The sequence below is a fragment of the Calliphora vicina genome, chromosome 4, assembly GCF_958450345.1.
Source record: "Calliphora vicina chromosome 4, idCalVici1.1, whole genome shotgun sequence".
Classification (NCBI taxonomy): domain Eukaryota; kingdom Metazoa; phylum Arthropoda; class Insecta; order Diptera; family Calliphoridae; genus Calliphora; species Calliphora vicina.
The window spans coordinates 61,460,517-61,484,746 of NC_088783.1; the positions used below are offsets into that span (position 1 = coordinate 61,460,517).

At 31.6% G+C, this 24,230-nt stretch overlaps 1 protein-coding gene across 1 annotated transcript; it reads right to left on the minus strand.

Annotated features, from left to right (window-relative positions):
* Positions 1-18,437: 18,437 nt before the first annotated feature.
* LOC135958452 (uncharacterized) lies at positions 18,438-19,190 on the minus strand. The gene has a single exon (XM_065509357.1). The coding sequence runs from the start codon at positions 19,188-19,190 to the stop codon at positions 18,438-18,440; it is 753 nt and encodes a 250-aa protein (XP_065365429.1).
* Between the last annotated feature and the right edge of the window lie 5,040 nt (positions 19,191-24,230).

Consider the following 24,230-nt stretch of genomic DNA (forward strand, 5'->3'; position numbering starts at 1 on the left):
CCGTAATAATACTGCTCTATTAGCACTGACATTTGATCAAACTATATGAGAAACTTAGGATTATAATAAGGAATTTTATAATAGTTTTGAAAATGCTAAGCTGTTATTGCCGTCTGTAGCCTACTGACCTGTTTTATTCCAATTTCGTTTTCCGCTCCTTGCTTATATTCATAAATTTCCTAGCATTTTTCTACGTTTTCCATAAAACAACCAACTGAAATTGTTAGTGGATGCTGGCTGGTTATTTGGCAGTCTTCTTAGCTCATACTCGTTTAAGCAACACATAACACAAAAAAAACGAGCAACACAAATGCATTAATGGTTCAAATAAGATTTGTGTTGTTTTCTTCTTTGTAGTAATTTTGACTTGTACAATATTTTTCATAACCATTTTTTATGCTTTCGTTTTTGTCAACTTTTGTCAAGGTTATTTCAAGGGTTAATTGAGAGGTAACTAACATTTATACTATTATTATTATTATTATTGTTGCTATTGTTCTAGATGCTGCTACTATATTGTTATTTTTGGAACCAACATAAGTTTAGAGCCAAAGGTTGTGAGCTAAATTTTGCTTTCTTTTTTGTTCTTTTTGTACAATTTTTTCTTTTTATACTTTCCCCTCATGGTACATTTCAGTAAAAGTATTAGATATTTTAATTAATTTTACATGAAATATTAGTAAGTTTATTTTATTAAAATTTCTATTATATAAATAAAATAATTTTAAATAATTTAAAAAAATTTAGTAGGCTTTAACATCTACATATATACGGTATATAAAAAAATGTTTATAGGTCAAAACAATTTGTCTTCTTCAGCTGTATATTTGTATTTGCCTTCATACTGCGTATCGAAAGGGAAATATTGAGTATGTGTTTTATGCAAACGGAAATGAGTAATATGTCCTGTTTTTGTTACTGTTGTATATGTGAGTACTAAAGGAAAGAGAGATTGAAATAATATGTGTCGATTTTATTTCTTCATGCTAAAGTAGTTGCCAAAGTTGCACCTGTCATGGTCCTTAGAACTTCCGACAGGGTTCTGTGAATAAGATGAACTAGTATTACTAACAAAATCGAATAACATTTAGAGGTTGTACATTTTATTTGAAGTTTCGATGTTTGGGTCAAAATAGCAATATTTTACAAAAAAAAAATTAAAAAACCATGACACAACAATATAAGGTAGACTTATTAGAATATACATTCTTAATTATACAATTCTTGTAACGTCAAACAAGAGAAAATATGAAAAAAACAAAATGAAATGCCAACAAAAAAAATTAAATTATTTCTAGTTTTGTTGTTGAAAAAAATATTGTTACGAAATTGTACTAGAATTCAAATATAACGTTTTTAACGGTTGATTTAAGTGCTAAAGAATGCTATTTGAAAGCAGTGCCTCTCAAGCTGTTGATCAGTGCTTTCATTTGAACATTGATCGTAAGTATGGCAACGGTGTTTGCTGCGACCGTATATTCCAATTCGAATATTCAGTTAAAGACCATTGTAGAAAGTACACCACAGATGGCGTATGTATTAGAAAGCTCTAGAATATACGAGCTTTGACAGTTAAAGAGCAATCTAGAGTGCAGATGGCAGTGTTATAAATAGTGGCAGAGGTTGCACTCGTTAGTTAATTTATCTGAGACGCTATTCGAATAAACATCAACTGAGAGCCTTAAAGAGTGCTGTATTTTTCAAGTGAATTCGTGTACATTATAAAGTGTGTCTGTATTTCTGCGAATTTATAAACGTGTATAAAAAAAACACTGAGTGACTATTTAATTCTGTTGTTGTACATTTTAAATAAATAAAGAGTTGTTACAATTTTCAAACTAATAAACGGCTTTTATTTGCAATCAAAAGTATCCGGTTTATTTAAAGGAAATAAACCAACGTTTTGAAAAGGCTAAAACGTAACAATATTTACAAATGTTCATTTTCGGAAATTGCTAATGAAAAATTATATTTCGTCAAATAAATTTGTGTTTGTTTTAAAATAAACGTGTAAAATCTAAACCTAAATCTAAATGTTATAATCATAGTTTGACGTTATAGGGATAAATATTGAAAACTGTCCCTAATGATTATATCGTCCCCTCAATAAAACAATAGTGTATAAACATTAGGGTGGCCCTTAATAAATGAAAATTGGATTTTGGCCATTCTCACCCCCCAGTTTGGTGTACATTAGTAAAAAAATCATCCTGAAAAAATTTTAGGTAAATCGGTTGGGGTTAAGACGTGCCGCAAGCCTTCTGAAGTTTTGAGATGCATTTACAAGGGGATAAAATGCATTTTTTTCAGTTTTTGTAAAAATTTTGCCATTAAAAAATTACTTTTGTAATTTAATTTAAAAGAATCGAAATGTGTACGTAATTGTCGTTCTAATGAGACATAAAAAACAGAAATCGGTCAAAAAATGTTAAAGTTATTAAAAATTCGCCAGGCCATTAACGTGTCTCAGGTCACTAGAACAAGAAATGTAGGAACAAAATGAACATATTTTGATAAATATTAAAATAAAAGCTCATTTTTACTTAAAATATGTCCATATATACTTGTATATGAGTTTTTGTCTTCGTAGGATACCGTTAACCTATTCTTAGGTATGAACAAAAAAATAAAAATTTTTTAACGGCAGTTTCAAAACTCAATTTTCAAATTTTTAAAAATTTTGTTAAACAAATTTCACAATTTTTTGATCATCTCATTTGAGATTTATTAAGAATATAATAGGGAATAAAAATGTGAAAAAATTATGAAAATATCCCTTATAGTTTTTCCGTACCTGCGATTTAAATTTTGAAATTTTCGAGAAAAACCAATTATTTGGCAATTTTTAGGCCAATGAGCTCTATTTCCTTAGTCTTATGAATTTTAAGCCAAACTTATTCAGAATATTATAGTCCAGATAATTCTAAATATACTCTGAAACTTTTACTAAAATCGGAAAACGTTAACCCTTAAATCGTGAAGGTCAAAAGTCAAATTTTTCAATATTTGGAATTTCTCTTGAAAAGATTTCGAAATGTTCGAAATGTTGTATATTTTTGGGCCGATTTTGATGAAATTTAACAAAAATATAACACAAAGCCTAGTATATACAAAAACAGCAGAAAAATTTAAATTAACCCTATATAGCACTTGGGGTTAAAATGACCCGAAACTTCTAAAACCATAAAAAAAATTATGATTTTAAAAGTTTGGTGTCATTTTAACCCCAAGTGCCATTAAGCGTTAATTTCCATTCTTGTGCTGTTACTATGAACCATAGAGTTTATGTTATATTTTTATTAAATTTCATCAAAATCGGCCCAAAAATATACAACATTTCGAACATTTCGAAATCTTTTCAAGAGAAATTCCAAATATTGAAAAATTTGACTTTTGACCTTCACGATTTAAGGGTTAACGTTTTCCGATTTTAGTAAAAGTTTCAGAGTATATTTAGAATTATCTGGACTATAATATTCTGAATAAGTTTGGCTTAAAATTCATAAGACTAAGGAAATAGAGCTCATTGGCCTAAAAATTGCCAAATAATTGGTTTTTCTCGAAAATTTCAAAATTTAAATCGCAGGTACGGAAAAACTATAAGGGATATTTTCATAATTTTTTCACATTTTTATTCCCTATTATATTCTTAATAAATCCCAATGAGATGATCAAAAAATTGTGAAATTTGTTTAACAAAATTTTTAAAAATTTGAAAATTGAGTTTTGAAACTGCCGTTAAAAAATTTTTATTTTTTTGTTCATACCTAAGAATAGGTTGACGGTATCCTACGAAGACAAAAACTCATATACAAGTATATATGGATATATTTTAAGTAAAAATGAGCTTTTATTTTAATATTTATCAAAATATGTTCATTTTGTTCCTACATTTCTTGTTCTAGTGACCTGAGACACGTTAATGGCCTGGCGAATTTTTAATAACTTTAACATTTTTTGACCGATTTCTGTTTTTTATGTCTCATTAGAACGACAATTACGCACACATTTCGATTCTTTTAAATTAAATTACAAAAGTAATTTTTTAATGGCAAAATTTTTACAAAAACTGAAAAAAATGCATTTTATCCCCTTGTAAATGCATCTCAAAACTTCAGAAGGCTTGCGGCACGTCTTAACCCCAACCGATTTACCTAAAATTTTTTCAGGATGATTTTTTTACTAATGTTCACCAAACTGGGGGGTGAGAATGGCCAAAATCCAACTTTCGTTTATTAAGGGCCACCCTAATAAACATATACACTATTATTTTTTTATTGCTTAATTAGAAACTACATAACTGATTCTGTATGTATGATACCCACTTCCGCAAAGTGGGTGAAAAGATCAATTGAAATATTACTTTTGTTCTAGATGGTGCATATTCCTAAAAACGCACACTACTTTTTTTAAAAAAGATTGTAAAAATTAAACATGAACACATTTAGGTGGCTACAAATTTGTTTATTAAATTAGTTAAGACTTCACTTAAAATATTGTCTACAAAAAAAAAATCATTTGTACTTTATTTATTTTTTTTACTTAACAGCGATTTTTAAGGGCATTTTCCTATAAATGCACTTTAATTTATGGGCCACTGTAGCATTATTAATAATGTGTGGATGATCCTTTGTTATGGATTGTTTCAAAAGTACTGCCTGGCATTGACTCCACTAATTCTTTAAGCAGATTGGAATCAATTTCCTCCCAGACTTGTTTAATTCTTAGTTTCAGCTCTGTCACTGTCATTATGCTTTCATACAGGGCATTATTTGCATAAACTTTACGGGCAATGTATCCCCACAAGTTCTCCATTGGGTTTAAGTCCGGACTACAAGCCGGCCAGTCCAACTGAGGAAGGCTATGTTCATTAAACCAAGATTTCGATTGCTTAGAAACATGGATTGCAGCATTATCTTGTTGGAATATGCAATCTTCATTAATTTTTTCATCCATAAATGAGAGAAGAGCATCTTCCAACAGTTCGTTATAAATAGCACTATTCATTTTTGTCGGAACAAAACATATTTTCGACTTGCTAACTGCAGAAAACGCTGCCCAAACCATAACACTGCCACCACCGAAATTACGTTTTGACATCCGAACATCGTTTGATCTCAAATCCTGCCAATAGCATGAGTACGTCAGAGAAAATCACTTTTTTCCACTCATCTGTCCATTTCATATATTTTCTTGTGAATTTTAGACCATTTTCTTAATTGTGCTTTTTTAGCATTGGTTTACATTTCGGCCTTTTCCATTTTATGTTTTCATCGTTTCGTAAAATGTGTGCAACTTCTTTGGAAGTCACTGGAAGATTCAATTTATTCTTTATTTGTGTGGAATTCAATTTGTTGCGGGTTGCTTCTTGTTTTATTAGATTTAGTTATCTTCTTGTTAGTTTTGTATTTCCCTTTATAGGTTTGCCATTATTTTGACCTTCCTTCAAGAAATTTCGCACCACACTTTCCGAACGATCGATTTTACGTCCAGTTTCTCTATTGGAACATCTTTGGTAGTGAAAAAATTTAATTTGAAGCTGTTCTTGATCGGACAAAAAAGTTCCCTTGGGCATCTTTAAAAGTGATGAAATTTATTGATTCAAATAGAAAAAGTTGCAGTAAATTGAGATGTTACTATTAGAAACGTACCTTTGGTTGAAAAACCCTAAAATTGATAATATTTTATTTTTGGTAACTTTTTTAAAAACAAATTTCTCTTCTGCGTTTATACGAATCTTCTACGTAAAATAGTACCAAGAACATTTGATCGCATAATTATGGCAAACAACAAGAATAAGCGACAATATGTACCTTCCTTTTGTTTTGTTTATTCTCACATATTTATTAAACATCAAGGTTTTTTTTTTGCTTCGAAAATGTCGAATTTATTGCCAACAAAGCATCATATGCGGGATGCTTTGTTGCGGAAAAAAAAAAAAAAAAAAAAACATTTTTTCTGAAGATGCTACACATTAATGTAGCGAAATATTGAAATAAAAATTAAATATTTATATAAAAAAGACCTTAAGCACAAATAATTATTATATTAAAATAAATTTAAAAGGTCAAATAAAATTAAATAATTACTTATTTAATTTGAAAAAAAAATTCAGCTGAAGCACACCGAAGCTTTTGGTGGATGTCATTCATCGGTTTCAACGTCCGAGAGAAAGTTTGTGCCGTTCAGAAGTGGTGAATTTAACACGGAGGGCAAAGGCCAGTCAAAAAAGTTTGAACAAGAGCTTGCAAAATCAATAGGAGCTACTCACTCAGCAAATTTCAAAACGATTGCAAGCAGCAGGATTCATCCAAAATTGGGTACCATACGAATTGAAGCTGATAGACCTTCAAAGACGATCTTGTATGTCTGAAATGCTGATTGAATCATTAATTGCGATGAAAAATTAAACCATTATGATAACCCAAAGCGTAAGAGATCGTAAGTGCAGCTCGGCCAACCAGCCGAATCCACACTAAATCCAAATATCCATGGCAATAAAGTAATGCTATGTATTTGGTGGGACCAAAAGGGTCTATTATGAGCTGCTGAAATCTGGTTAGACGATAACATCGAACACAACTGATTCGTGGTGAAGTGAGCATTGACCGAAAAACGCCGACAATATGCGGCCAGATATGCAATATTCCATCATTACAGCGTTCTGCTATTTAGAAAGAAGTGGTTTGGAAATTTTTCCTCAACCGCTTTATAGATCTTGGCCCGTCCGACTACTATTTGTTTCGATCGATGTAGAATGTTTTCATTGGGATGAGCTTCACCTCAGAAGAGAGTTGACGAAATTGGCTTGCTTGAAGGTCTTAGCCGGCCTCATCAAATTTAGCCCCGTATTTTATTTCGATAAAATAATTTCATTGTGTTCACGTGTTGTTGAATGCTTTAGCCGTCCATGGTGATTTGGCAAAACAAACTTAATAAATGACAGCCAAACGAACAGATATACATTCAAAAATATAGCCACTATTAACTGTCAAAGTTCGGATGTCATTGGAAGTTGGAAAACTCTTTATAACTGTCTTAAATCATATAAACTTAGAGTTACATTATTAAATACATATGTATGTTTGTTCATTCAAATACCTTCAATTTAAAAATTCTGCGGTAAACAACAATATTCATGACGTATAAGTGTGTATTACCTCAAATGTTTGAAATGTCAAAACAAATATCTGTGGTTTTAAGCTAACTTTTCATATGATTTTTTTCTTCATTTTTCTTTAAAGCAAAATAAACAATTAAAGCATGAAAACATGAAAGCCACAAAATAATGATGACTAATAGTGCTTGTGTCTACAAAAATAACATTAACACTTTATTCGCAAATATGTAGTTTATGACAATTTATAAAGCTCTTTAACATCATCGATTTCCACAAACACCATTAATCTGTCTACTGAAAAGATTTGTGAAAGAATATTACCGCATTTTTTTAAAGCAAACTCGTTTCACGTCTACAGCATTAAACCACAATATTTGTCTAATACTGCGACATTGACGGCATTTTTTCACAGTTCGTTACACGAAATTTTTTCTTGCTGAAAACACGTACTGCAGAATGTGAGGCAATAAAAAGGATGTAAAATAAAAACATGGAAAGAGACATGAACTACATGGAAGTAAGCAACAAATGTAAAAAAAGGTTTTTTTATAGAATGTATTAACTTGAGGTGGTAAACGACGGATAAAACATTGATTTTTTATTTTCATACACATGTTTTGTTTTATTTATTATAAATTCCATTCATGTTTTTTGCACAAACTGTCGATGATAACGATTTTACTCCGGGGAAATTTAAAGATAACAGACACTGCTGTGTCTGAAGAGAAACTATTTTGTTTGAACAGTGTCTGAACAACTGCAGCGAAATTATAACCATCCTAGGAAATAAAAGTTTTTGTATAAATATTAGGGTGGCCCTTAATAAACGAAAGTTGGATTTTGGCCATTCTCTCCCCCCAGTTTGGTGAATATTAGTAAAAAAATCATCCCGAAAAAAGCCCTCTGAAAAAAATGATCAGTAATTGGTTTTTCTCGAAAATTTTCAAATTTAAATCGCAGGTACGGAAAAACTGTAAGAGATATTTTTATAATTTCAAAAAATTCTGAAATCAGTTTAACAAAATTTTTTAAAATTTGAAAATGGAGTTTTGAAACTGCCGTTAAAATTTTTTTATTTGTTTGGTCATACCTGCGAGTAGGTTATCGGTATCCCACGAAGACAAAAACTCATGTACCAGTAAATATGGATATATTTGAAGTAAAAATGAGCTTTTATTTTAATATTAACAAAATATATTAATTTTGTTCCTAAATTTCTTGTTCTATTTGCCTGAGACACATTAATGGCCTGGCGAATTTTTAATAACTTTAAAATTTTTGATCAGTTTCTGTTTTTTATGTCTCATTAGAATGACAATTACGTACACATTTCTATTCTTTTAAATTAAATTGCAAAAGTAATTTTTTAATGGCAAATTTTTACAAAAACTTGAAAAAATTAATTTTTTCCCCTTATAAATGCATCTCAAAATATCAGAGGGCTTGCGGGACGTCTTAACCCCAACCGATTTACCTAAAATTTTTTCAGGATGATTTTTTTACTAATGTTCACCAAAGTGTGCGTGAGAATGGCCAAAATCCAACATTCGTTTATTAAGGGCCACCCTAATAGAGATACAAAACCGTCGGTTTAGTTCATTGTTTAGTACACTGCTCCAATAATGTAATTGTCGGTCATTGCGGATTTTACGCACTTATTAAAGAATACTGTAGCAAATTTAGGCGGCATGAAATAACCCCCCAAAAATAAAATGAAATAACCCCCCAAAATTTGGGGCCTTGTTTCATATGCAATAAAACCCCAGTTTTGAAAATGAAATAAGACCCCAACGAAATGAAATAATTCCCCAAACAGAAATGAAATAACACCCCATTATTAGGGTCTTATTTCATATGAAATAGAACCCCAATTTTTAAAATGAAATAAGTCCCCAAACTCAGTGAAGGTGATCAAAAACAATTGGTGGTTTCAAACGGTCTGCTATAAGGTCATATTTTCATAATGTTCGATAGTTTAAAAACATTTTTGTTGTTTTTCAAACAAAAAAAGTTTTAATCTAATAAGTCTTTTTGAACTATTTTTATTGTTTTATCATAAAATAACACTGTTTGTTTGAAGTACAACAACAATTTGTTTAAACTATCATAATATATTAGGACATTATGACAATATAACTTAATAGCAGATCGTTTAAATCCAACAAATGTGTTGAAATCTCTTTTAAGACTTTTGGATGAAATAAAAACTATATCTATTTCAATACGAAATATATTTGGGTTTAATGTAAAATTGTGTAAAAAATAAAAAAAATGCGCGATTTTTTATTTTTTATACAATTTTCCCCTGCGGCTTTTTTTACTACAATTGAAAGACAATTTTTTATTTAGCAATTAATTTTTATTATACACTAAAAAGCATAAAATACTTGCATGAGTACATTATATAAGAAGAAATAACAATAAAGTATGTACATTAGGCCGGGTCGATTTGTATGGACGATCAAAACGTAAATAATCGTATAGCAGAAACGCAATCTACGCACAATTCTAAGAAATTATCCCCAAGAAACCATAGATCTAAAATCAAATCCTATCTTGCGCACTTCGTCTTTTATCCAATAAAAAAAAAATATTAAAAAAAATATACTGCAATATCATTGGATAAAAGACGAAATTCGATAGGATTTGATTTTAGACCTATGGTTTCGTCTTAGAATTTTCCGTAGAATGCGTTTCAGCTATACGATTTTTCGTGAAAAAAATCGACATACTGGTGAAAAACCGTACTTTAGTATAAAAAAGTGTTTATTTTAAATAGCATCTTAAGAATACTATTGCATCTATGGTTTCATCTGACATTCTGGAACGAATTTTGTTTTCGACATATTCTGCTGCCGAAAAACATCTTTTACATTGGCAAACCCGTTTGCAAATACTTATAACAAATCTGCAAGCATTTTCCTCTTGTTGCTTCAGAAATAAAATGATTTCTTTTGCAAGTTGAAAATCTACATTATAATTTGGTTTCGTTATTGTTATTTGGGGTTTTTACATTTATTAATAATATCTTTTAGCCTTTTAGCAATCGAAATATTTTCATTTTGTTCGAGCTCCTCATCTGAGATAAAATCAATTTCATTTGAAGAGGATTTAAATTGAGTTTTGTTATATAACTTACAAAAAAAGTTGAAGAATTGATTTTCTAGAGCCCCACTCAAGGAAAACCAAAAATACCGTTTTCCTTTATTAACTATATTATAGCAGAAGTTAAGCTTAACAACTTTGCTGAACATCAGTTTGCGATATTCGGGCATGTAGAATGTCAAAATGAATGAAAAAGTCACACAAAAATGACAATTTCCCCTATTTATTTATGAAAAACGGGATTTGGAAAATCCCGAAAACCCCGGGATTTAAAATTAAAAAATTCCGGGCTTCGGGATTTAGAAAATCCCGAAAACCCCGGGATTTTCGGGAACGGGATTCCCCCTTTAGCATCTCTAAGTATAATTCTTCGCCGAACACTCATTTAGCATAACTGAATTCAAAATTCAGTACAGTTTTTCATATATACAGTAAAACGTGCCGTTCAACATAGTGGAATAGTAAAACAAAACTAAACGCATCGTTCAGTAAATCTTTTAAGCGATTTATGCACGTTCGGAAGCGGGTCTATATGGCAGCAATGACTACTTATGGACCGATCGTAACAAAATTTGGTGACATGAATTTTGTATATATATAAAACTTATTTTGAGCGAATCGACTCAGAAAGTGATTCTAAGTCGATCAGTATACTTTAAGGCGGGTGTTAGACTAATATTTTTGGGCGTTACAGACATCTGCACAAACGCATTATACCCTCCCCCACTATGTTGGTGTAGGGTATAAATAGTTTAATAGGAAGACTTTTAAATTATATTGTTTTTTAAAAGATTATTTCAGAATATTTCAATAACACCCTAAACAAACTCACATGGGTATACAAAAAGGATCGCAAATACCAAATTTGCTATTATTTTTTGGTTGAATTGTTATGTTTTGTTTGTTTTTATGTATTTGTATACAAAATTCGCTGTTGTATTTTCAATTTAAAATTAAAATAGAAATTATTCGGTTAATCGAATAATTTCAAATTAACCGATTATTAACCGTTTAAATCTGAACCTCGATTAATTATTTCCTCGATTAACCGATAAAACCTATAAGCCGGTAAATACTGATCAAAATGGATGATAAATCTGTGATCACTTTATTTCCAACCCAAATTGTTTTTTAATATGAAAATTAAATGAAATATAAACGTGGGTATAAGTAGGTAAATAGTATTCTAAATCAAATAAGGACTATCATCTCTGAATACTTATATTTTCAACTAAAAATCGATTTTTTATATGAAAATCCAGTAAAACAAAAAAGCGGATATAAGTCGGTAAATAGTAGTCCAAATGGAAAAAGGACGATCATCTGTGATCACTTATATTTTCAACCAAAACTCGATTTTTATATGAAAATCAAGTAAAATATATTAATTGTGGCGAATTTTTTTGTGATACATATATGCCTCAAAAGATTCAAATCTCAAGCTCTATAAAAAATATGTTTTAAAGAAGTATCAAACTGTTTACCAGCATTTGGCCAAATTTACGCCTTCGCTCTTGCTGCTAAATAACATCGTATCAGTTAATTTTTGTTTAGCTGGAACATTTAATTAAAATAATTTTGAATAAAATATATTCTACCATTGTTTTCCATATTAAGTATATTTTTGTCCTCATGGAGATGGTACAAATTTATAGAAAAACATATTTCGAGTTTCCAAAAACTAACAAATTTATATTTTTATATAAGTAAAGAATACGATTTAGAATCAATTTTTATGTTTATTGATTTAAAAGGTGCAAAATATTACCAAAATACAGTTTTTATCAGATTTCTCAACTAAAAGATTCGAATTTTAAAAAAGTACCAAATAGCTGTCTGCTCAATTTTGAAATGGATGAAGATGAATTTTAAATACTAGTTCTATTTGCATTATTTTAGAAGACATTAGATTACCGAAATTACCCGTGTTTTCCACTTAAACCTTTGAATTTCCAAAAATCCCTCCTTAGTGTATCTACATAGGGTGAGGGACATATATAGAACAAATAACATGCCACTACTTTTTGGCGTTTCGGCTCGGCGATGTTGAATTAGGCAGTCAATCAATAATGTTACTCTTTTATATATATGGGGGAGTTATGTCAAGTGAACAAACTTTTAAAACTGATGTCTTCCGATTGGGATGAATGGTTAGTCCTATGTGATAGACATCGCTAGACATCGGTTTTAAAATTTTGTTCACTTGACACATTTGCTTCACGTCCTCCATATATATAGATAGATAGATAGATTTGTGCAGAAAAATAATGGATAACAATATTTTCCAGTGACAAAAATAATTATTTTTCTTTAAACTGTCAAAAACTTAATGGTCATTACTAAACAAATTTATAATTATTTTAAATATATTTAATCCACTATGCCCTAAAAACTTGACATCAGCTAACAAAACATTAATTTTCACTAAAAAGCAACTGTCTTGATACAACAATTACTTTCATTGTTCCTAAAAAACAAAGTCCTGCCAACTTTAAGTTGAACTTTACAATTTGTTTCTAAATAATAACTCTGTTATAATTTACTTAAACATTTGTTTTTACTTGTAGTTTTCTTGAACCTTTTGTTTACCTATATACTGTTCTATTTATTTTAGTTCGTATTTTTAGCTAAAGCTAAAACTCCTTGACAGCATAATTATTTAACTCTAAAGTGCAACAAATGAAACACCTTTTAAGTGTAACAAAATATTACAGTAACTTTTGCAACATGATAGAGAAAAGAAAAAGTTTTTTGAGTTAACATACACTTTTTAATAAATTTACAATGTTTATATATACAAAAAATGTTGTGTTTGTAATTATTTTCTGAAAATAGTTGTTAAAGAATAGGTCAGATTTGAAAAGTTATTGAACTTCAAAGAACATGAACAATAAACAACTAAACTAAATAAAACAATTAAATTACTTACAAAATCGTCAATCGTTCTTTATTAATCAATCAATCACATTTTACCAAAAACGTTCTAATACTTTTCCTGCAAAGTGCTTAGAGGAACACAAAACTAGAAAACTATCCTAGAAAATACTCATAGCAAATGTTATACTGACATAAGCAATACATCACATTGTATTTTACACAACAACCACAACCAGGACGGATGGATGCAACTATAAATGAAGGGTTGTACATTTGAACGACGATATTACCTCAATCGTTTGCAATTTGGATTTCAGTGTGCACCTGCTAATTCACGTAACAAATTTACTTTAGTTTACAGAAGGAACTGAGGTATACTTTCAAACAGAAAAATAATACTAACAAATTAAAAACGAATCTTTTATAGAATGTAAATACAAGAATAACACTGTGCGACAGAAATGAATACGTGGAAGAATAACACCTCCAAAATTAACAGATTTAAAAAGTATAATCTAAGGCATTCCGAATTGTAGATATGTATATAGCATTTCTCCACCATTTACCGACTGATAGACATTTTTATGTTTTGCTTGATTTTCATATTAAAAATCGAATTTTGGTTGAAAATATAAGTGCTCACAGATGATCGTCCTTTTTCCATTTGGACCATTATTTACCGAATTATAGCCACTTTTATGTTTCGCTTGATTTTCACATAAAAAAATGGTTTTTGGTTGAAAATATAAGTGATCACAGATGATCGTCCTTTTTCCATTTGGACCATTATTTACCGACTTATTGCCACTTTTAATTTTTACTTAATTTTTAATTTTACTTAATAAAATCGAATTTTTGTTTAAAATATTTTCATACAAAAAATCGTATTTTGGCTGAAAATATAAGTGATCACAGATGATCGTCCTTTTTCCATTTGGACCGTTATTTACCGACTTATTGCCACTTTTAATTTTTACTTGATTTTCATATTAAAAATCGTATTTTGGCTGAAAATATAAGTGATCACAGATGATCGTCTTTTTTCCATTTGGACCATTATTTACCGACTTATTACCACTTTTAATATTTACTTGATTTTCATATTAAAAATCGAATTTTGGTTGAAAATATAAGTGATCACAGAAGATCGTCCTTTTTCCATTTGGATCATAATTTACCGACTTATAGCCACTTTTATGTTTTGCTTGATTTTTATATTAGAAATCGAAATTTGGTTGTAAATATAAGTGATCGCAGATGATCGTCCTTTTTCCATTTAGATCGCCATTTACCGACCTATAGTCACTTTTATGTTTTGCTTGATTTTCATATTAAAAATCGAAATTTGGTTAAAAATATAAGTGATCACAGATGATCACCCTTTTTCAATTTGGACCATTTTTTACCGACTTATGGCCACTTTTATTCTAACTTGAATTTTATAAAAAATCGATTTTTGGTTGAAATATAAGTGATCACAGATGAAAGTCCTTTTTCCATTTGGACCAATATTTACCGACTTATAGTCACTTTTAATTTTTACTTGATTTTCATATTAAAAATTGAAATTTGGTTGAAAATATAAGTGATCATAGATCATCGTCGTTTTTCCATTTGGACCATTATTTAGCGACTTATAGCCACTTTTAGTTTTCCTTGATTTTCATATTAAAAATCGAATTTTTGTTGAAAATATGAGTGATCATGGATGATCGTCCTTTTTCCATTTGGACCATTATTTACCGACTTATTACCACTTTTAATATTTAATTAATTTTCATATTAAAAATAGAATTTTGGTTGAAAATATAAGTGATCACAGATGATCGTCCTTTTTCAATTTGGACCATTATTTACCGACTTATAGCCACTTTTAATTTTTACTTAATTTTCATATTGAAAATCGAATTTTTGTTGAAAATATAAGTGATCATAGATCATCGTCATTTTTCCATTTGGACCATTATTTACCGACTTATAGCCACTTTTAATTTTTACTTGATTTTCATATTAAAATTCGAATTTTGGTTGAAAATATAAGTGATCACAGATGATCGTCCTTTTTCCATTTGGACCATTATTTACCGACTTTGGCCACTTTTAATTTTTACTTGATTTCATATTGAAAATCGAATTTTGGTTGAAAATATAAATATAAGTGGTCACAGATGATCGTCCTTTTTCCATTTGGACCATTATTTACCGACTTTGGCCACTTTTAATTTTTACTTGATTTTCATATTAAAATCGAATTTTGGTTGAAAATATATAAGTGATCACAAATGATCGTCCTTTTTCCATTTGGACCATTATTTACCGACTTATAGCCACTTTTAATTTTTACTTAATTTTCATATTAAAATTCGAATTTTGGTTGAAAATATAAGTGATCATAGATCATCGTCGTTTTTCCATTTGGACCATTATTTAGCGACTTATAGCCACTTTTAGTTTTCCTTGATTTTCATATTAAAAATCGAATTTTTGTTGAAAATATGAGTGATCATGGATGATCGTCCTTTTTCCATTTGGACCATTATTTACCGACTTATTACCACTTTTAATATTTAATTAATTTTCATATTAAAAATAGAATTTTGGTTGAAAATATAAGTGATCACAGATGATCGTCCTTTTTCAATTTGGACCATTATTTACCGACTTATAGCCACTTTTAATTTTTACTTAATTTTCATATTGAAAATCGAATTTTTGTTGAAAATATAAGTGATCATAGATCATCGTCGTTTTTCCATTTGGACCATTATTTACCGACTTATAGCCACTTTTAATTTTTACTTGATTTTCATATTAAAATTCGAATTTTGGTTGAAAATATAAGTGATCACAGATGATCGTCCTTTTTCCATTTGGACCATTATTTACCGACTTTGGCCACTTTTAATATTTACTTGATTTCATATTGAAAATCGAATTTTGGTTGAAAATATAAGTGATCACAGATGATCGTCCTTTTTCCATTTGGACCATTATTTACCGACTTATAGCCACTTTTAATTTTTACTTAATTTTCATATTAAAATTCGAATTTTGGTTGAAAATATAAGTGATCACAGATGATCGTCCTTTTTCCATTTGGACCATTATTTACCGACTTATAGCCACTTTTAATTTTTACTTAATTTTCATATTAAAATTCGAATTTTGGTTAAAAATATAAGTGATCACAGATGATCGTCCTTTTTCCATTTGGACCATTATTTACCGACTTATAGCCACTTTTAATTTTTACTTAATTTTCATATTAAAATTCGAATTTTGGATGAAAATATAAGTGATCACAGATGATCGTCCTTTTTCCATTTGGACCATTATTTACCGACTTTGGCCACTTTTAATTTTTACTTGATTTTCATATTAAAATCGAATTTTGGTTGAAAATATAAGTGATGATCGTCCTTTTTCCATTTGGACCATTATTTACCGACTTTGGCCACTTTTAATATTTACTTGATTTCATATTAAAATTCGAATTTTGGTTGAAAATATAAGTGATCACAGATGATCGTCCTTTTTCCATTTGGACCATTATTTACCGACTTATAGCCACTTTTAATTTTTACTTAATTTTCATATTAAAATTCGAATTTTGGTTGAAAATATAAGTGATCATAGATCATCGTCGTTTTTCCATTTGGACTATTATTTAGCGACTTATAGCCACTTTTAGTTTTCCTTGATTTTCATATTAAAAATCGAATTTTTGTTGAAAATATGAGTGATCATGGATGATCGTCTTTTTTCCATTTGGACCATTATTTACCGACTTATTACCACTTTTAATATTTAATTAATTTTCATATTAAAAATAGAATTTTGGTTGAAAATATAAGTGATCACAGATGATCGTCTTTTTTCCATTTGGACCATTATTTACCGACTTATTACCACTTTTAATATTTAATTAATTTTCATATTAAAAATAGAATTTTGGTTGAAAATATAGGTGATCACAGATGATCGTCCTTTTTCCATTTGGACCATTATTTACCGACTTTGGCCAGTTTTAATTTTTACTTGATTTCATATTGAAAATCGAATTTTGGTTGAAAATATAAGTGATCACAGATGATCGTCCTTTTTCCATTTGGACCATTATTTACCGACTTATAGCCACTTTTAATTTTTACTTAATTTTCATATTAAAATTCGAATTTTGGTTGAAAATATAAGTGATCACAGATGAACGTCCTTTTTCCATTTGGACAATTATTTACCAACTTATAGCCGCTTTTATGTTTTACTTGATTTTCATATTAAAAATCAAATTGTGGTTGAAAATATAAGTGATCACAGATGATCGTCCTTTTTTCATTTGGACCATTATTTACCGACTTATTGCCACTTTTAAATTTTACTTGATTTTCATATTAAAAATACAATTTTGGTTGAATATATAGGTGATCACAGATGACTGCCCTTTTTCCATTTGGACCATTATTTACCGAATTATAGCCACTTTTATATTTTGCTTGATTTTTATTTAAATCATCGTGTTTTGGTTGAAAATATAAGTGATCACAGATGATCGTCCTTTTTCCATTTGGACCATTATTTACCGACTTATAGCAACTTTTAATTTTTACTTGATTTTCATATTAAAATCGAATAATCGAATTTTTTCGTATTAAAAATCGAATTATGATTTGAAATATAAGTGATCACAGATGATCGTCCTTTTTCCATTTGGTCCATTATTTACCGACTTATAGCCGCTTTTAATTTTTACTTGATTTTCATATTAAAAATCGAATTTTGGTTGAAAATATAAGTGATCACTGATAATTCTCCTTTTTCCATTTGGACCATTATTTACCGTCTTATATCCACTTTTATGTTTTACTTGATTTTCATATAAAAATCGGTTTTTGGTAGAAAATATAAGTGATCACAGATGAACGTCCTTTTTCCATTTGGACCATTATTTACCTACATATAGCCACTTTTAATTTTTACTTGATTTTCATATTAAAAATCGAATTTTGGTTTAAAATATAAGTGATCACAGATGATCGTCCTTTTTCCATTTAGACTTTGGGGGTTTCTCGATTTAAATGAAACACGTTCCCAATTTATGTTAAATATTCATTTATTCAAAATTAAAATTAAGTTAAAGTTTATGGATGATAAGTAATGTAAATGGTTTAAATGTGCATATGGCGACGAATGTGAAAAGAATGAGAGAGATCAAAATCTATACATGTATGCATGTCATTTATATTAGCAGCGATGATGATTTGTGTATGCAAATGCAATAATGCATTTATAAGTAAGACTTGTGGGTTGCCACAGGGCTCCCCCCTTAGTGGACAGGTCATAGGTAACGAGCTGGAAAGTGGACATGTCTTCCGGAGCGTGTGGTTTTCATAACCTCTTCTTGGCAATTCGAATCTGATGTATGGATACTGCTTTGCTCTTCCAGACTATCCGGTGAAGGCACTGGTTGGTATTCTACCATAGAGTTGTCTGTTGAATCTGACGATGAATGGGGTAGACTTCCACTATTTGTGTGATTGAAATTGTAGTCAGCTGGAACGTATGCTGCTTTTAGTCTGTCAATAGAAATGTTGGCTTTGCGTTGTTGTAATTGTACTTTGAAATATTTATCACTTTTTGCAATAACTTCGAATGGGCCCGTGTAAGGTGGTTCCAACGGAGCCCGAACGTGGTCGCTTCGGACAAAAACGTAGCTACAGTCCTTAAGACTTGGCTGCATGAAAAATTTACCAACATGATGACGGGAAGCACAATTAGGTTTTAATAACTGCATTTTGCGTCGTAGCAGCTTGACGAATTCGGTGCTGTTAGTGTTTATTCTCGACTCTTGAAAAAATTCGCCTGGCAAACGTAAAGCGCTTCCAAAAACCATTTCGGCCGGGCTGGATTTGCTGTCTTCTTTTACTGCTGCCCGAAGACCTAGTAAAACGATGGATAATACGAAGCACCAGTCTTCTGTGGCGTGACACTTTATTGCAGTTTTAACTGTGCGGTGCCACCTCTCGACCATACCATTTGCTTGAGGGTGGTACGCTGTTGTCTTTAGATGTTGCACGCCCAGAATCTGCATTAGTTCTGCGAAAAGGTGCGATTCAAACTGGCGGCCTAAATCGCTCGTGATTCGGGTCGGAACGCCAAAAGTTGAAATCCATCCGTTAATTACAGCGAAAGCGATTGTTTCGGTCGTTATATCCGGTATTGGGATGGCCACTGGCCATCGCGAACATCGATCAATACAAGTCAGGCAATAACGATATCCTCTGGCAGGCGGGAGCGGGCCAATGATGTCAATGTGAATGTGATCAAATCGCTGGTCAGTTGGTCCAAAATCGCCTAGAGGAGACTTATTGTGTCGAAATACCTTGTTTCTTTGGCAGCTTAAACAGGATCGGACGAAGTTCGAGACATCTTTCGACATCGATGGCCATACAAAACGCTCTGACACTAGTTTAAAAGTTGCTCTTACTCCAGGGTGCGATAAGCTGTGCAGATTTTTAAGTATTTGTTGCCTAAGTAATATGGGAAGCGTAAGAAGTCCAACGGTGACTGAAGGCCATGTGGTGATTATCGCGCATTAAATTCCATCACTATGCCGGACCGATACCCGATACCATTCATTCAAGATGTCCGATCGATTGCGCATAAGAAAACAATATTTTCCGTAATCGACCTACAACGGGCGTACCACCAGATTCCGATCGAACCAGCTGATGTCCCGAAAACCGCTATTATAACACCGTTCGGTTTGTTTGAGTTCAAGCGGATGACATTTGGTCTGCGAAACGCCGCCCAAACATTCCAGCGCCGCATGGACGACATATTTCGAGACATTAGCTACGTTTTCATATACATCGACGACATCCTAATAGCATCGGAATCCGAGGAACAACACGAAAATCATTTACGCACCGTTTTCGACCGGCTTCGTCAACACGACTTAACAATTAATTTCGAAAAATCATCATTTGGAAAAACTGAAATCGATTTTTTGGGTCATACAATATCGACCGCATGAATCCGACCGAAGTCCGAAAGTGAACGATTTTCCTGTACCTAAAATGGCAAACGAGTTGAAGAGATTTCTAGGGATGATAAATTTTTACCGATCGTTCATACCTGACGCCGCTGTCGGTCAAAAATTATTGCAAGACCTAATACCAGGCAACAAAAAGAACGACACTACACTGATAAATTGGAGCGAACGAACACTTCAGGCTTTTCAAGCATGCAAGGACGCTCTCGCCAACGCGACCCTGCTTAGTCATTTTACGAACGACGCTCCACTGACCCTGACTGTAGATGCATCGACAGATGCAGTAGGTGCTGTAGTGCATCAAATTGTTGAGGGCGAGTAGAAACCATTAGGTTTCTACTCGAAAAAACTCACACCAACGCAACAGGCATACAGCACATACGACCGTGAGCTGCTTGCTATTTATCAGGGCGTTCAGCATTTTCAATACCTATTAGAAGGAAGAGTATTTACCATTTTCACCGACCACAAACCGCTCGTGTACGCCTTCGGCCAAAAACGAGACAAAACATCCCCCAGAAGAATCTGTCAATTAGATTACATAAGTCAGTTTTCCACCGACATACGCCACATAGAAGGTATAAACAACAATACTGCCGACTTTCTCTCCCGAATTAGCAGCATTGAGAAAAGCGTTAATTTTGAAACATTAGCAGAGGAGCAGACACACGATCCAGAACTGAATGCATTTCTAAACTCCGATAGAGAGCATTCGTTATTGTTAAAAAAGCTACCCGTTCCAGATTCTGATCGATCAATATATACGCTTCTATGCAGCGGACTGGCCCAGCAGCTTTTCGATGGCTGACATATGTTATTGTCGAGCATATACTGAAATTCTGCCTTAGCCGCCTGCAACTTAGGTCCCGTTAATTTCCTCGCACGTGCGAAAACTGGATTACCGCTTGTCACTATATGGTGTGCCACATTGCTTGGTGTCGTTTCTTTCTTACGGTCAAATATCGCTAAATCTTTGTAATCGTGCAGAATGGCCGCGTATTTATTCGTGTTATCATACGACAAGATTGAGAGGACACTAGAGCGAATAGCATCGCCACTTACCACCAAAAGGGTTTTTCTGTCAATCAAAAGTTTTCTTTTCACGTCGACCAATAGATCGAATTTTTGTAAAAAATCGGTGCCAATTATTGGATCGGTTACGTCAGCAATAACGATATTCCAGTCAAATTCTCGCCGGAGGCCTAAAGATATTTTAATGCGTCGTTCGCCGTATGTTTTTATTTTTGATCCGTTTGCTGCGTACAATTGGGTTGAATGCGATTTATTGAATTTGTCTGATGATCGTGGTGGTAGTACGGAAATGTCGGCTCCAGTGTCGACTAAAAATTTTGTGTTGGTGTTGTTGTCGAAAATCATGAGGCGGGCAATCGTGTTAGATGTCACGTCTGGATTGCTGTAAGGCAGGCCAGACGTGCGGGTTAGTTTTTTTGTTTGTTTAACTTACATGGTAAGCGGCATTTTTGAGCCTTGTTGCCGTATTTTTGATGATACCAGCATATCTCTGATGAAGACGGGGTTGTTGTTGCTGTTATGGCGTACTCGGCTAGATGATCGTGTACGTTTCGTGTTGAACAGTTTTTCGAAGTTTTTTTCAAGCCGTGACATACGTTGATTCATTTCGGAGATTGTCGCTTCAGCTTGGGGCTTTTCTACAGTACAAACCTGTCGGTAATCGCTGACCTCCATGACCTTCTCGGCAAGTTTGGCCAGCTCCACCAATTTGGCATCTGAAGCTTGCAAAATAGCTCTTACGTTTGGCGGCAGGCGTTGGAGCCACAAAGATTTTAAAAAATCTTCGCTAACTTTGTCCTTGGACAAGTCGCGTAACTCGTTGAGTAGCTGGCTTGGTTGGCGATCACCAAGTTCCATGTCAGAAAGAAGTTTCTGTGTTTTCTTTTGTTCGCTGTCACTGAAACGTTCGATAATGCACTTTTTGAGGTTATCGTATTTTCCAGAATCGGGTGGCTGTAACACAGCGTCAGAAATTTGAGCTAACACGTTAGACTCTATTGCTGCAACGATGGTGTTAAACTTCGAAAGGTCTCGCACGATGTTTCCCATATCGAATTGCGCCTCCACTTGTGCGAACCATATTTCTGGCCGTTCGGGCCAAAATGGCGGAACCTTTACTGACACTCGTTGTATCGAGGTTTCGTTCGTGTTAGGCGCCATTGCCTGGTTACTTGTTGTGTCGTCGTTTGGCATTTGGAAAATTTGTGCGAAATTCCTCAAAATCACCAATTTGGGGTTTTTCGATTTAAATGAAACACGTTCCCAATTTATGTTAAATATTCATTTATTCAAAATTAAATTTAAGTTAAAGTTTATGGATGATAAGTAATGTAAATGGTTTAAATGTGCATATGGCGACGAATGTGAAAAGAATGAGAGAGATCAAAATCTATACATGTATGCAAGTCATTTATATTAGCAGCGATGATGATTTGTGTATGCAAATGCAATAATGCATTTATAAGTAAGACTTGTGGGTTGCCACAAGACCATTATTTACCGACTTATAACCACTTTTATGTTTTACTTGATTTTCATATAAAAAATCGATATTTGTTTGGAAATATATGTGATCACAGATGATCGTTCTTTTTCCATTTGGACCATTATTTACCGACTTATAGCCACTTTTATGTTTTACATTATTTTCATATAAATAATCTATTTTTGGTTGAAAATTGAAGTGATCGCAGATGATCGTCCTTTTTCCATTTAGACCATTATTTACCGACTTATAGCCACTTTTATGTTTTGCTTGATTTTCATATAAAAAATCGATTTTTGGATGAAAATATAAGTGATCACGGATGATCGCCCTTTTTCCATTTAGAACATTATTTACCGACTTATAGCCAACTTTACTTGTACTTGATTTTCATATAAAAAATCGATTTTTGGATGAAAATATATATTATTTACCTAATTGTGGCCACTTTTATGTTTCACTTGATTTTCATATAAAAATCGACTTTTAGTTTTACTTGATTTTCATATAAAAAATCGATTTTTGGACGAAAATATAAGTGATCACCGATGATCGTCCTTTTTCCATTTGGACTATTATTTACCTACTTATGGCCACTTTTATGTTTTACTTGATTTTCATATAAAAATCGATTTTTGGATGAAAATATAAGTGATCACAGATAATCTACCTTTTTCCATTTGGACCATTATTTACCTACTTATGGCTACTTTTAATTTTTACTTGATTTTTATATTAAAAATCGATTTTTGGTAGAAAATATAAGTGATCACAAATGATCGCCCTTTTTGCATTTGAACCACTATTTACCGACTTATAGCCACTTTTAATTTTTACTTGATTTTCATATTAAAAATCGATTTTTGGTAGAAAATATAAGTGATCACAGATGAACGTCCTTTTTCCATTTGGACCATTATTTACCGACTTATAGCCACTTTTAGGTTTTACTTGATTTTCGTATTAAAAATCGAATTTAGCTTGAAAATATAAGTGATCACAGATGAACGTCCTTTTGCCATTTGGACCATTATTTACCGACTTATACCCACTTTTAATTTTTACTTGATTTTCATATTAAAAATCGATTTTTGGTAGAAAATACAAGTGATCACAAATGATCGCCCTTTTTGCATTTGAACCACTATTTACCGACTTATAGCCACTTTTAATTTTTACTTGATTTTCATATTAAAAATCGATTTTTGGTAGAAAATATAAGTGATCACAGATGAACGTCCTTTTTCATATGGACCATTATTTACAGACTTATAGCCACTTTTAGGTTTCATTTGATATTCGTATTAAAAATCGAATTTTGCTTTAAAATATAAGTGATTACAGATGAACGTCCTTTTTCCATTTGAACCATTATTTACCGACTTATAGATACTTTTAATTTTTACTTGATTTTCATATAAAAAAATCGTATTTTGGCTGAAAATATAAGTGATCACAGATGATCGTCCTTTTTCCATTTGGACCATTATTTACAGACTTATTGTCACTTTTAATGTTTACTTGATTTTCATATTAAAAATCGAATTTTGGTTGAAAAT

Coding starts and splice junctions, on each gene's coding strand:
- LOC135958452 (XM_065509357.1), bottom strand. CDS start 19,190: ATGCAGATTCTGGGCGTGCAACATCTAAAGACAACAGCGTACCACCCT.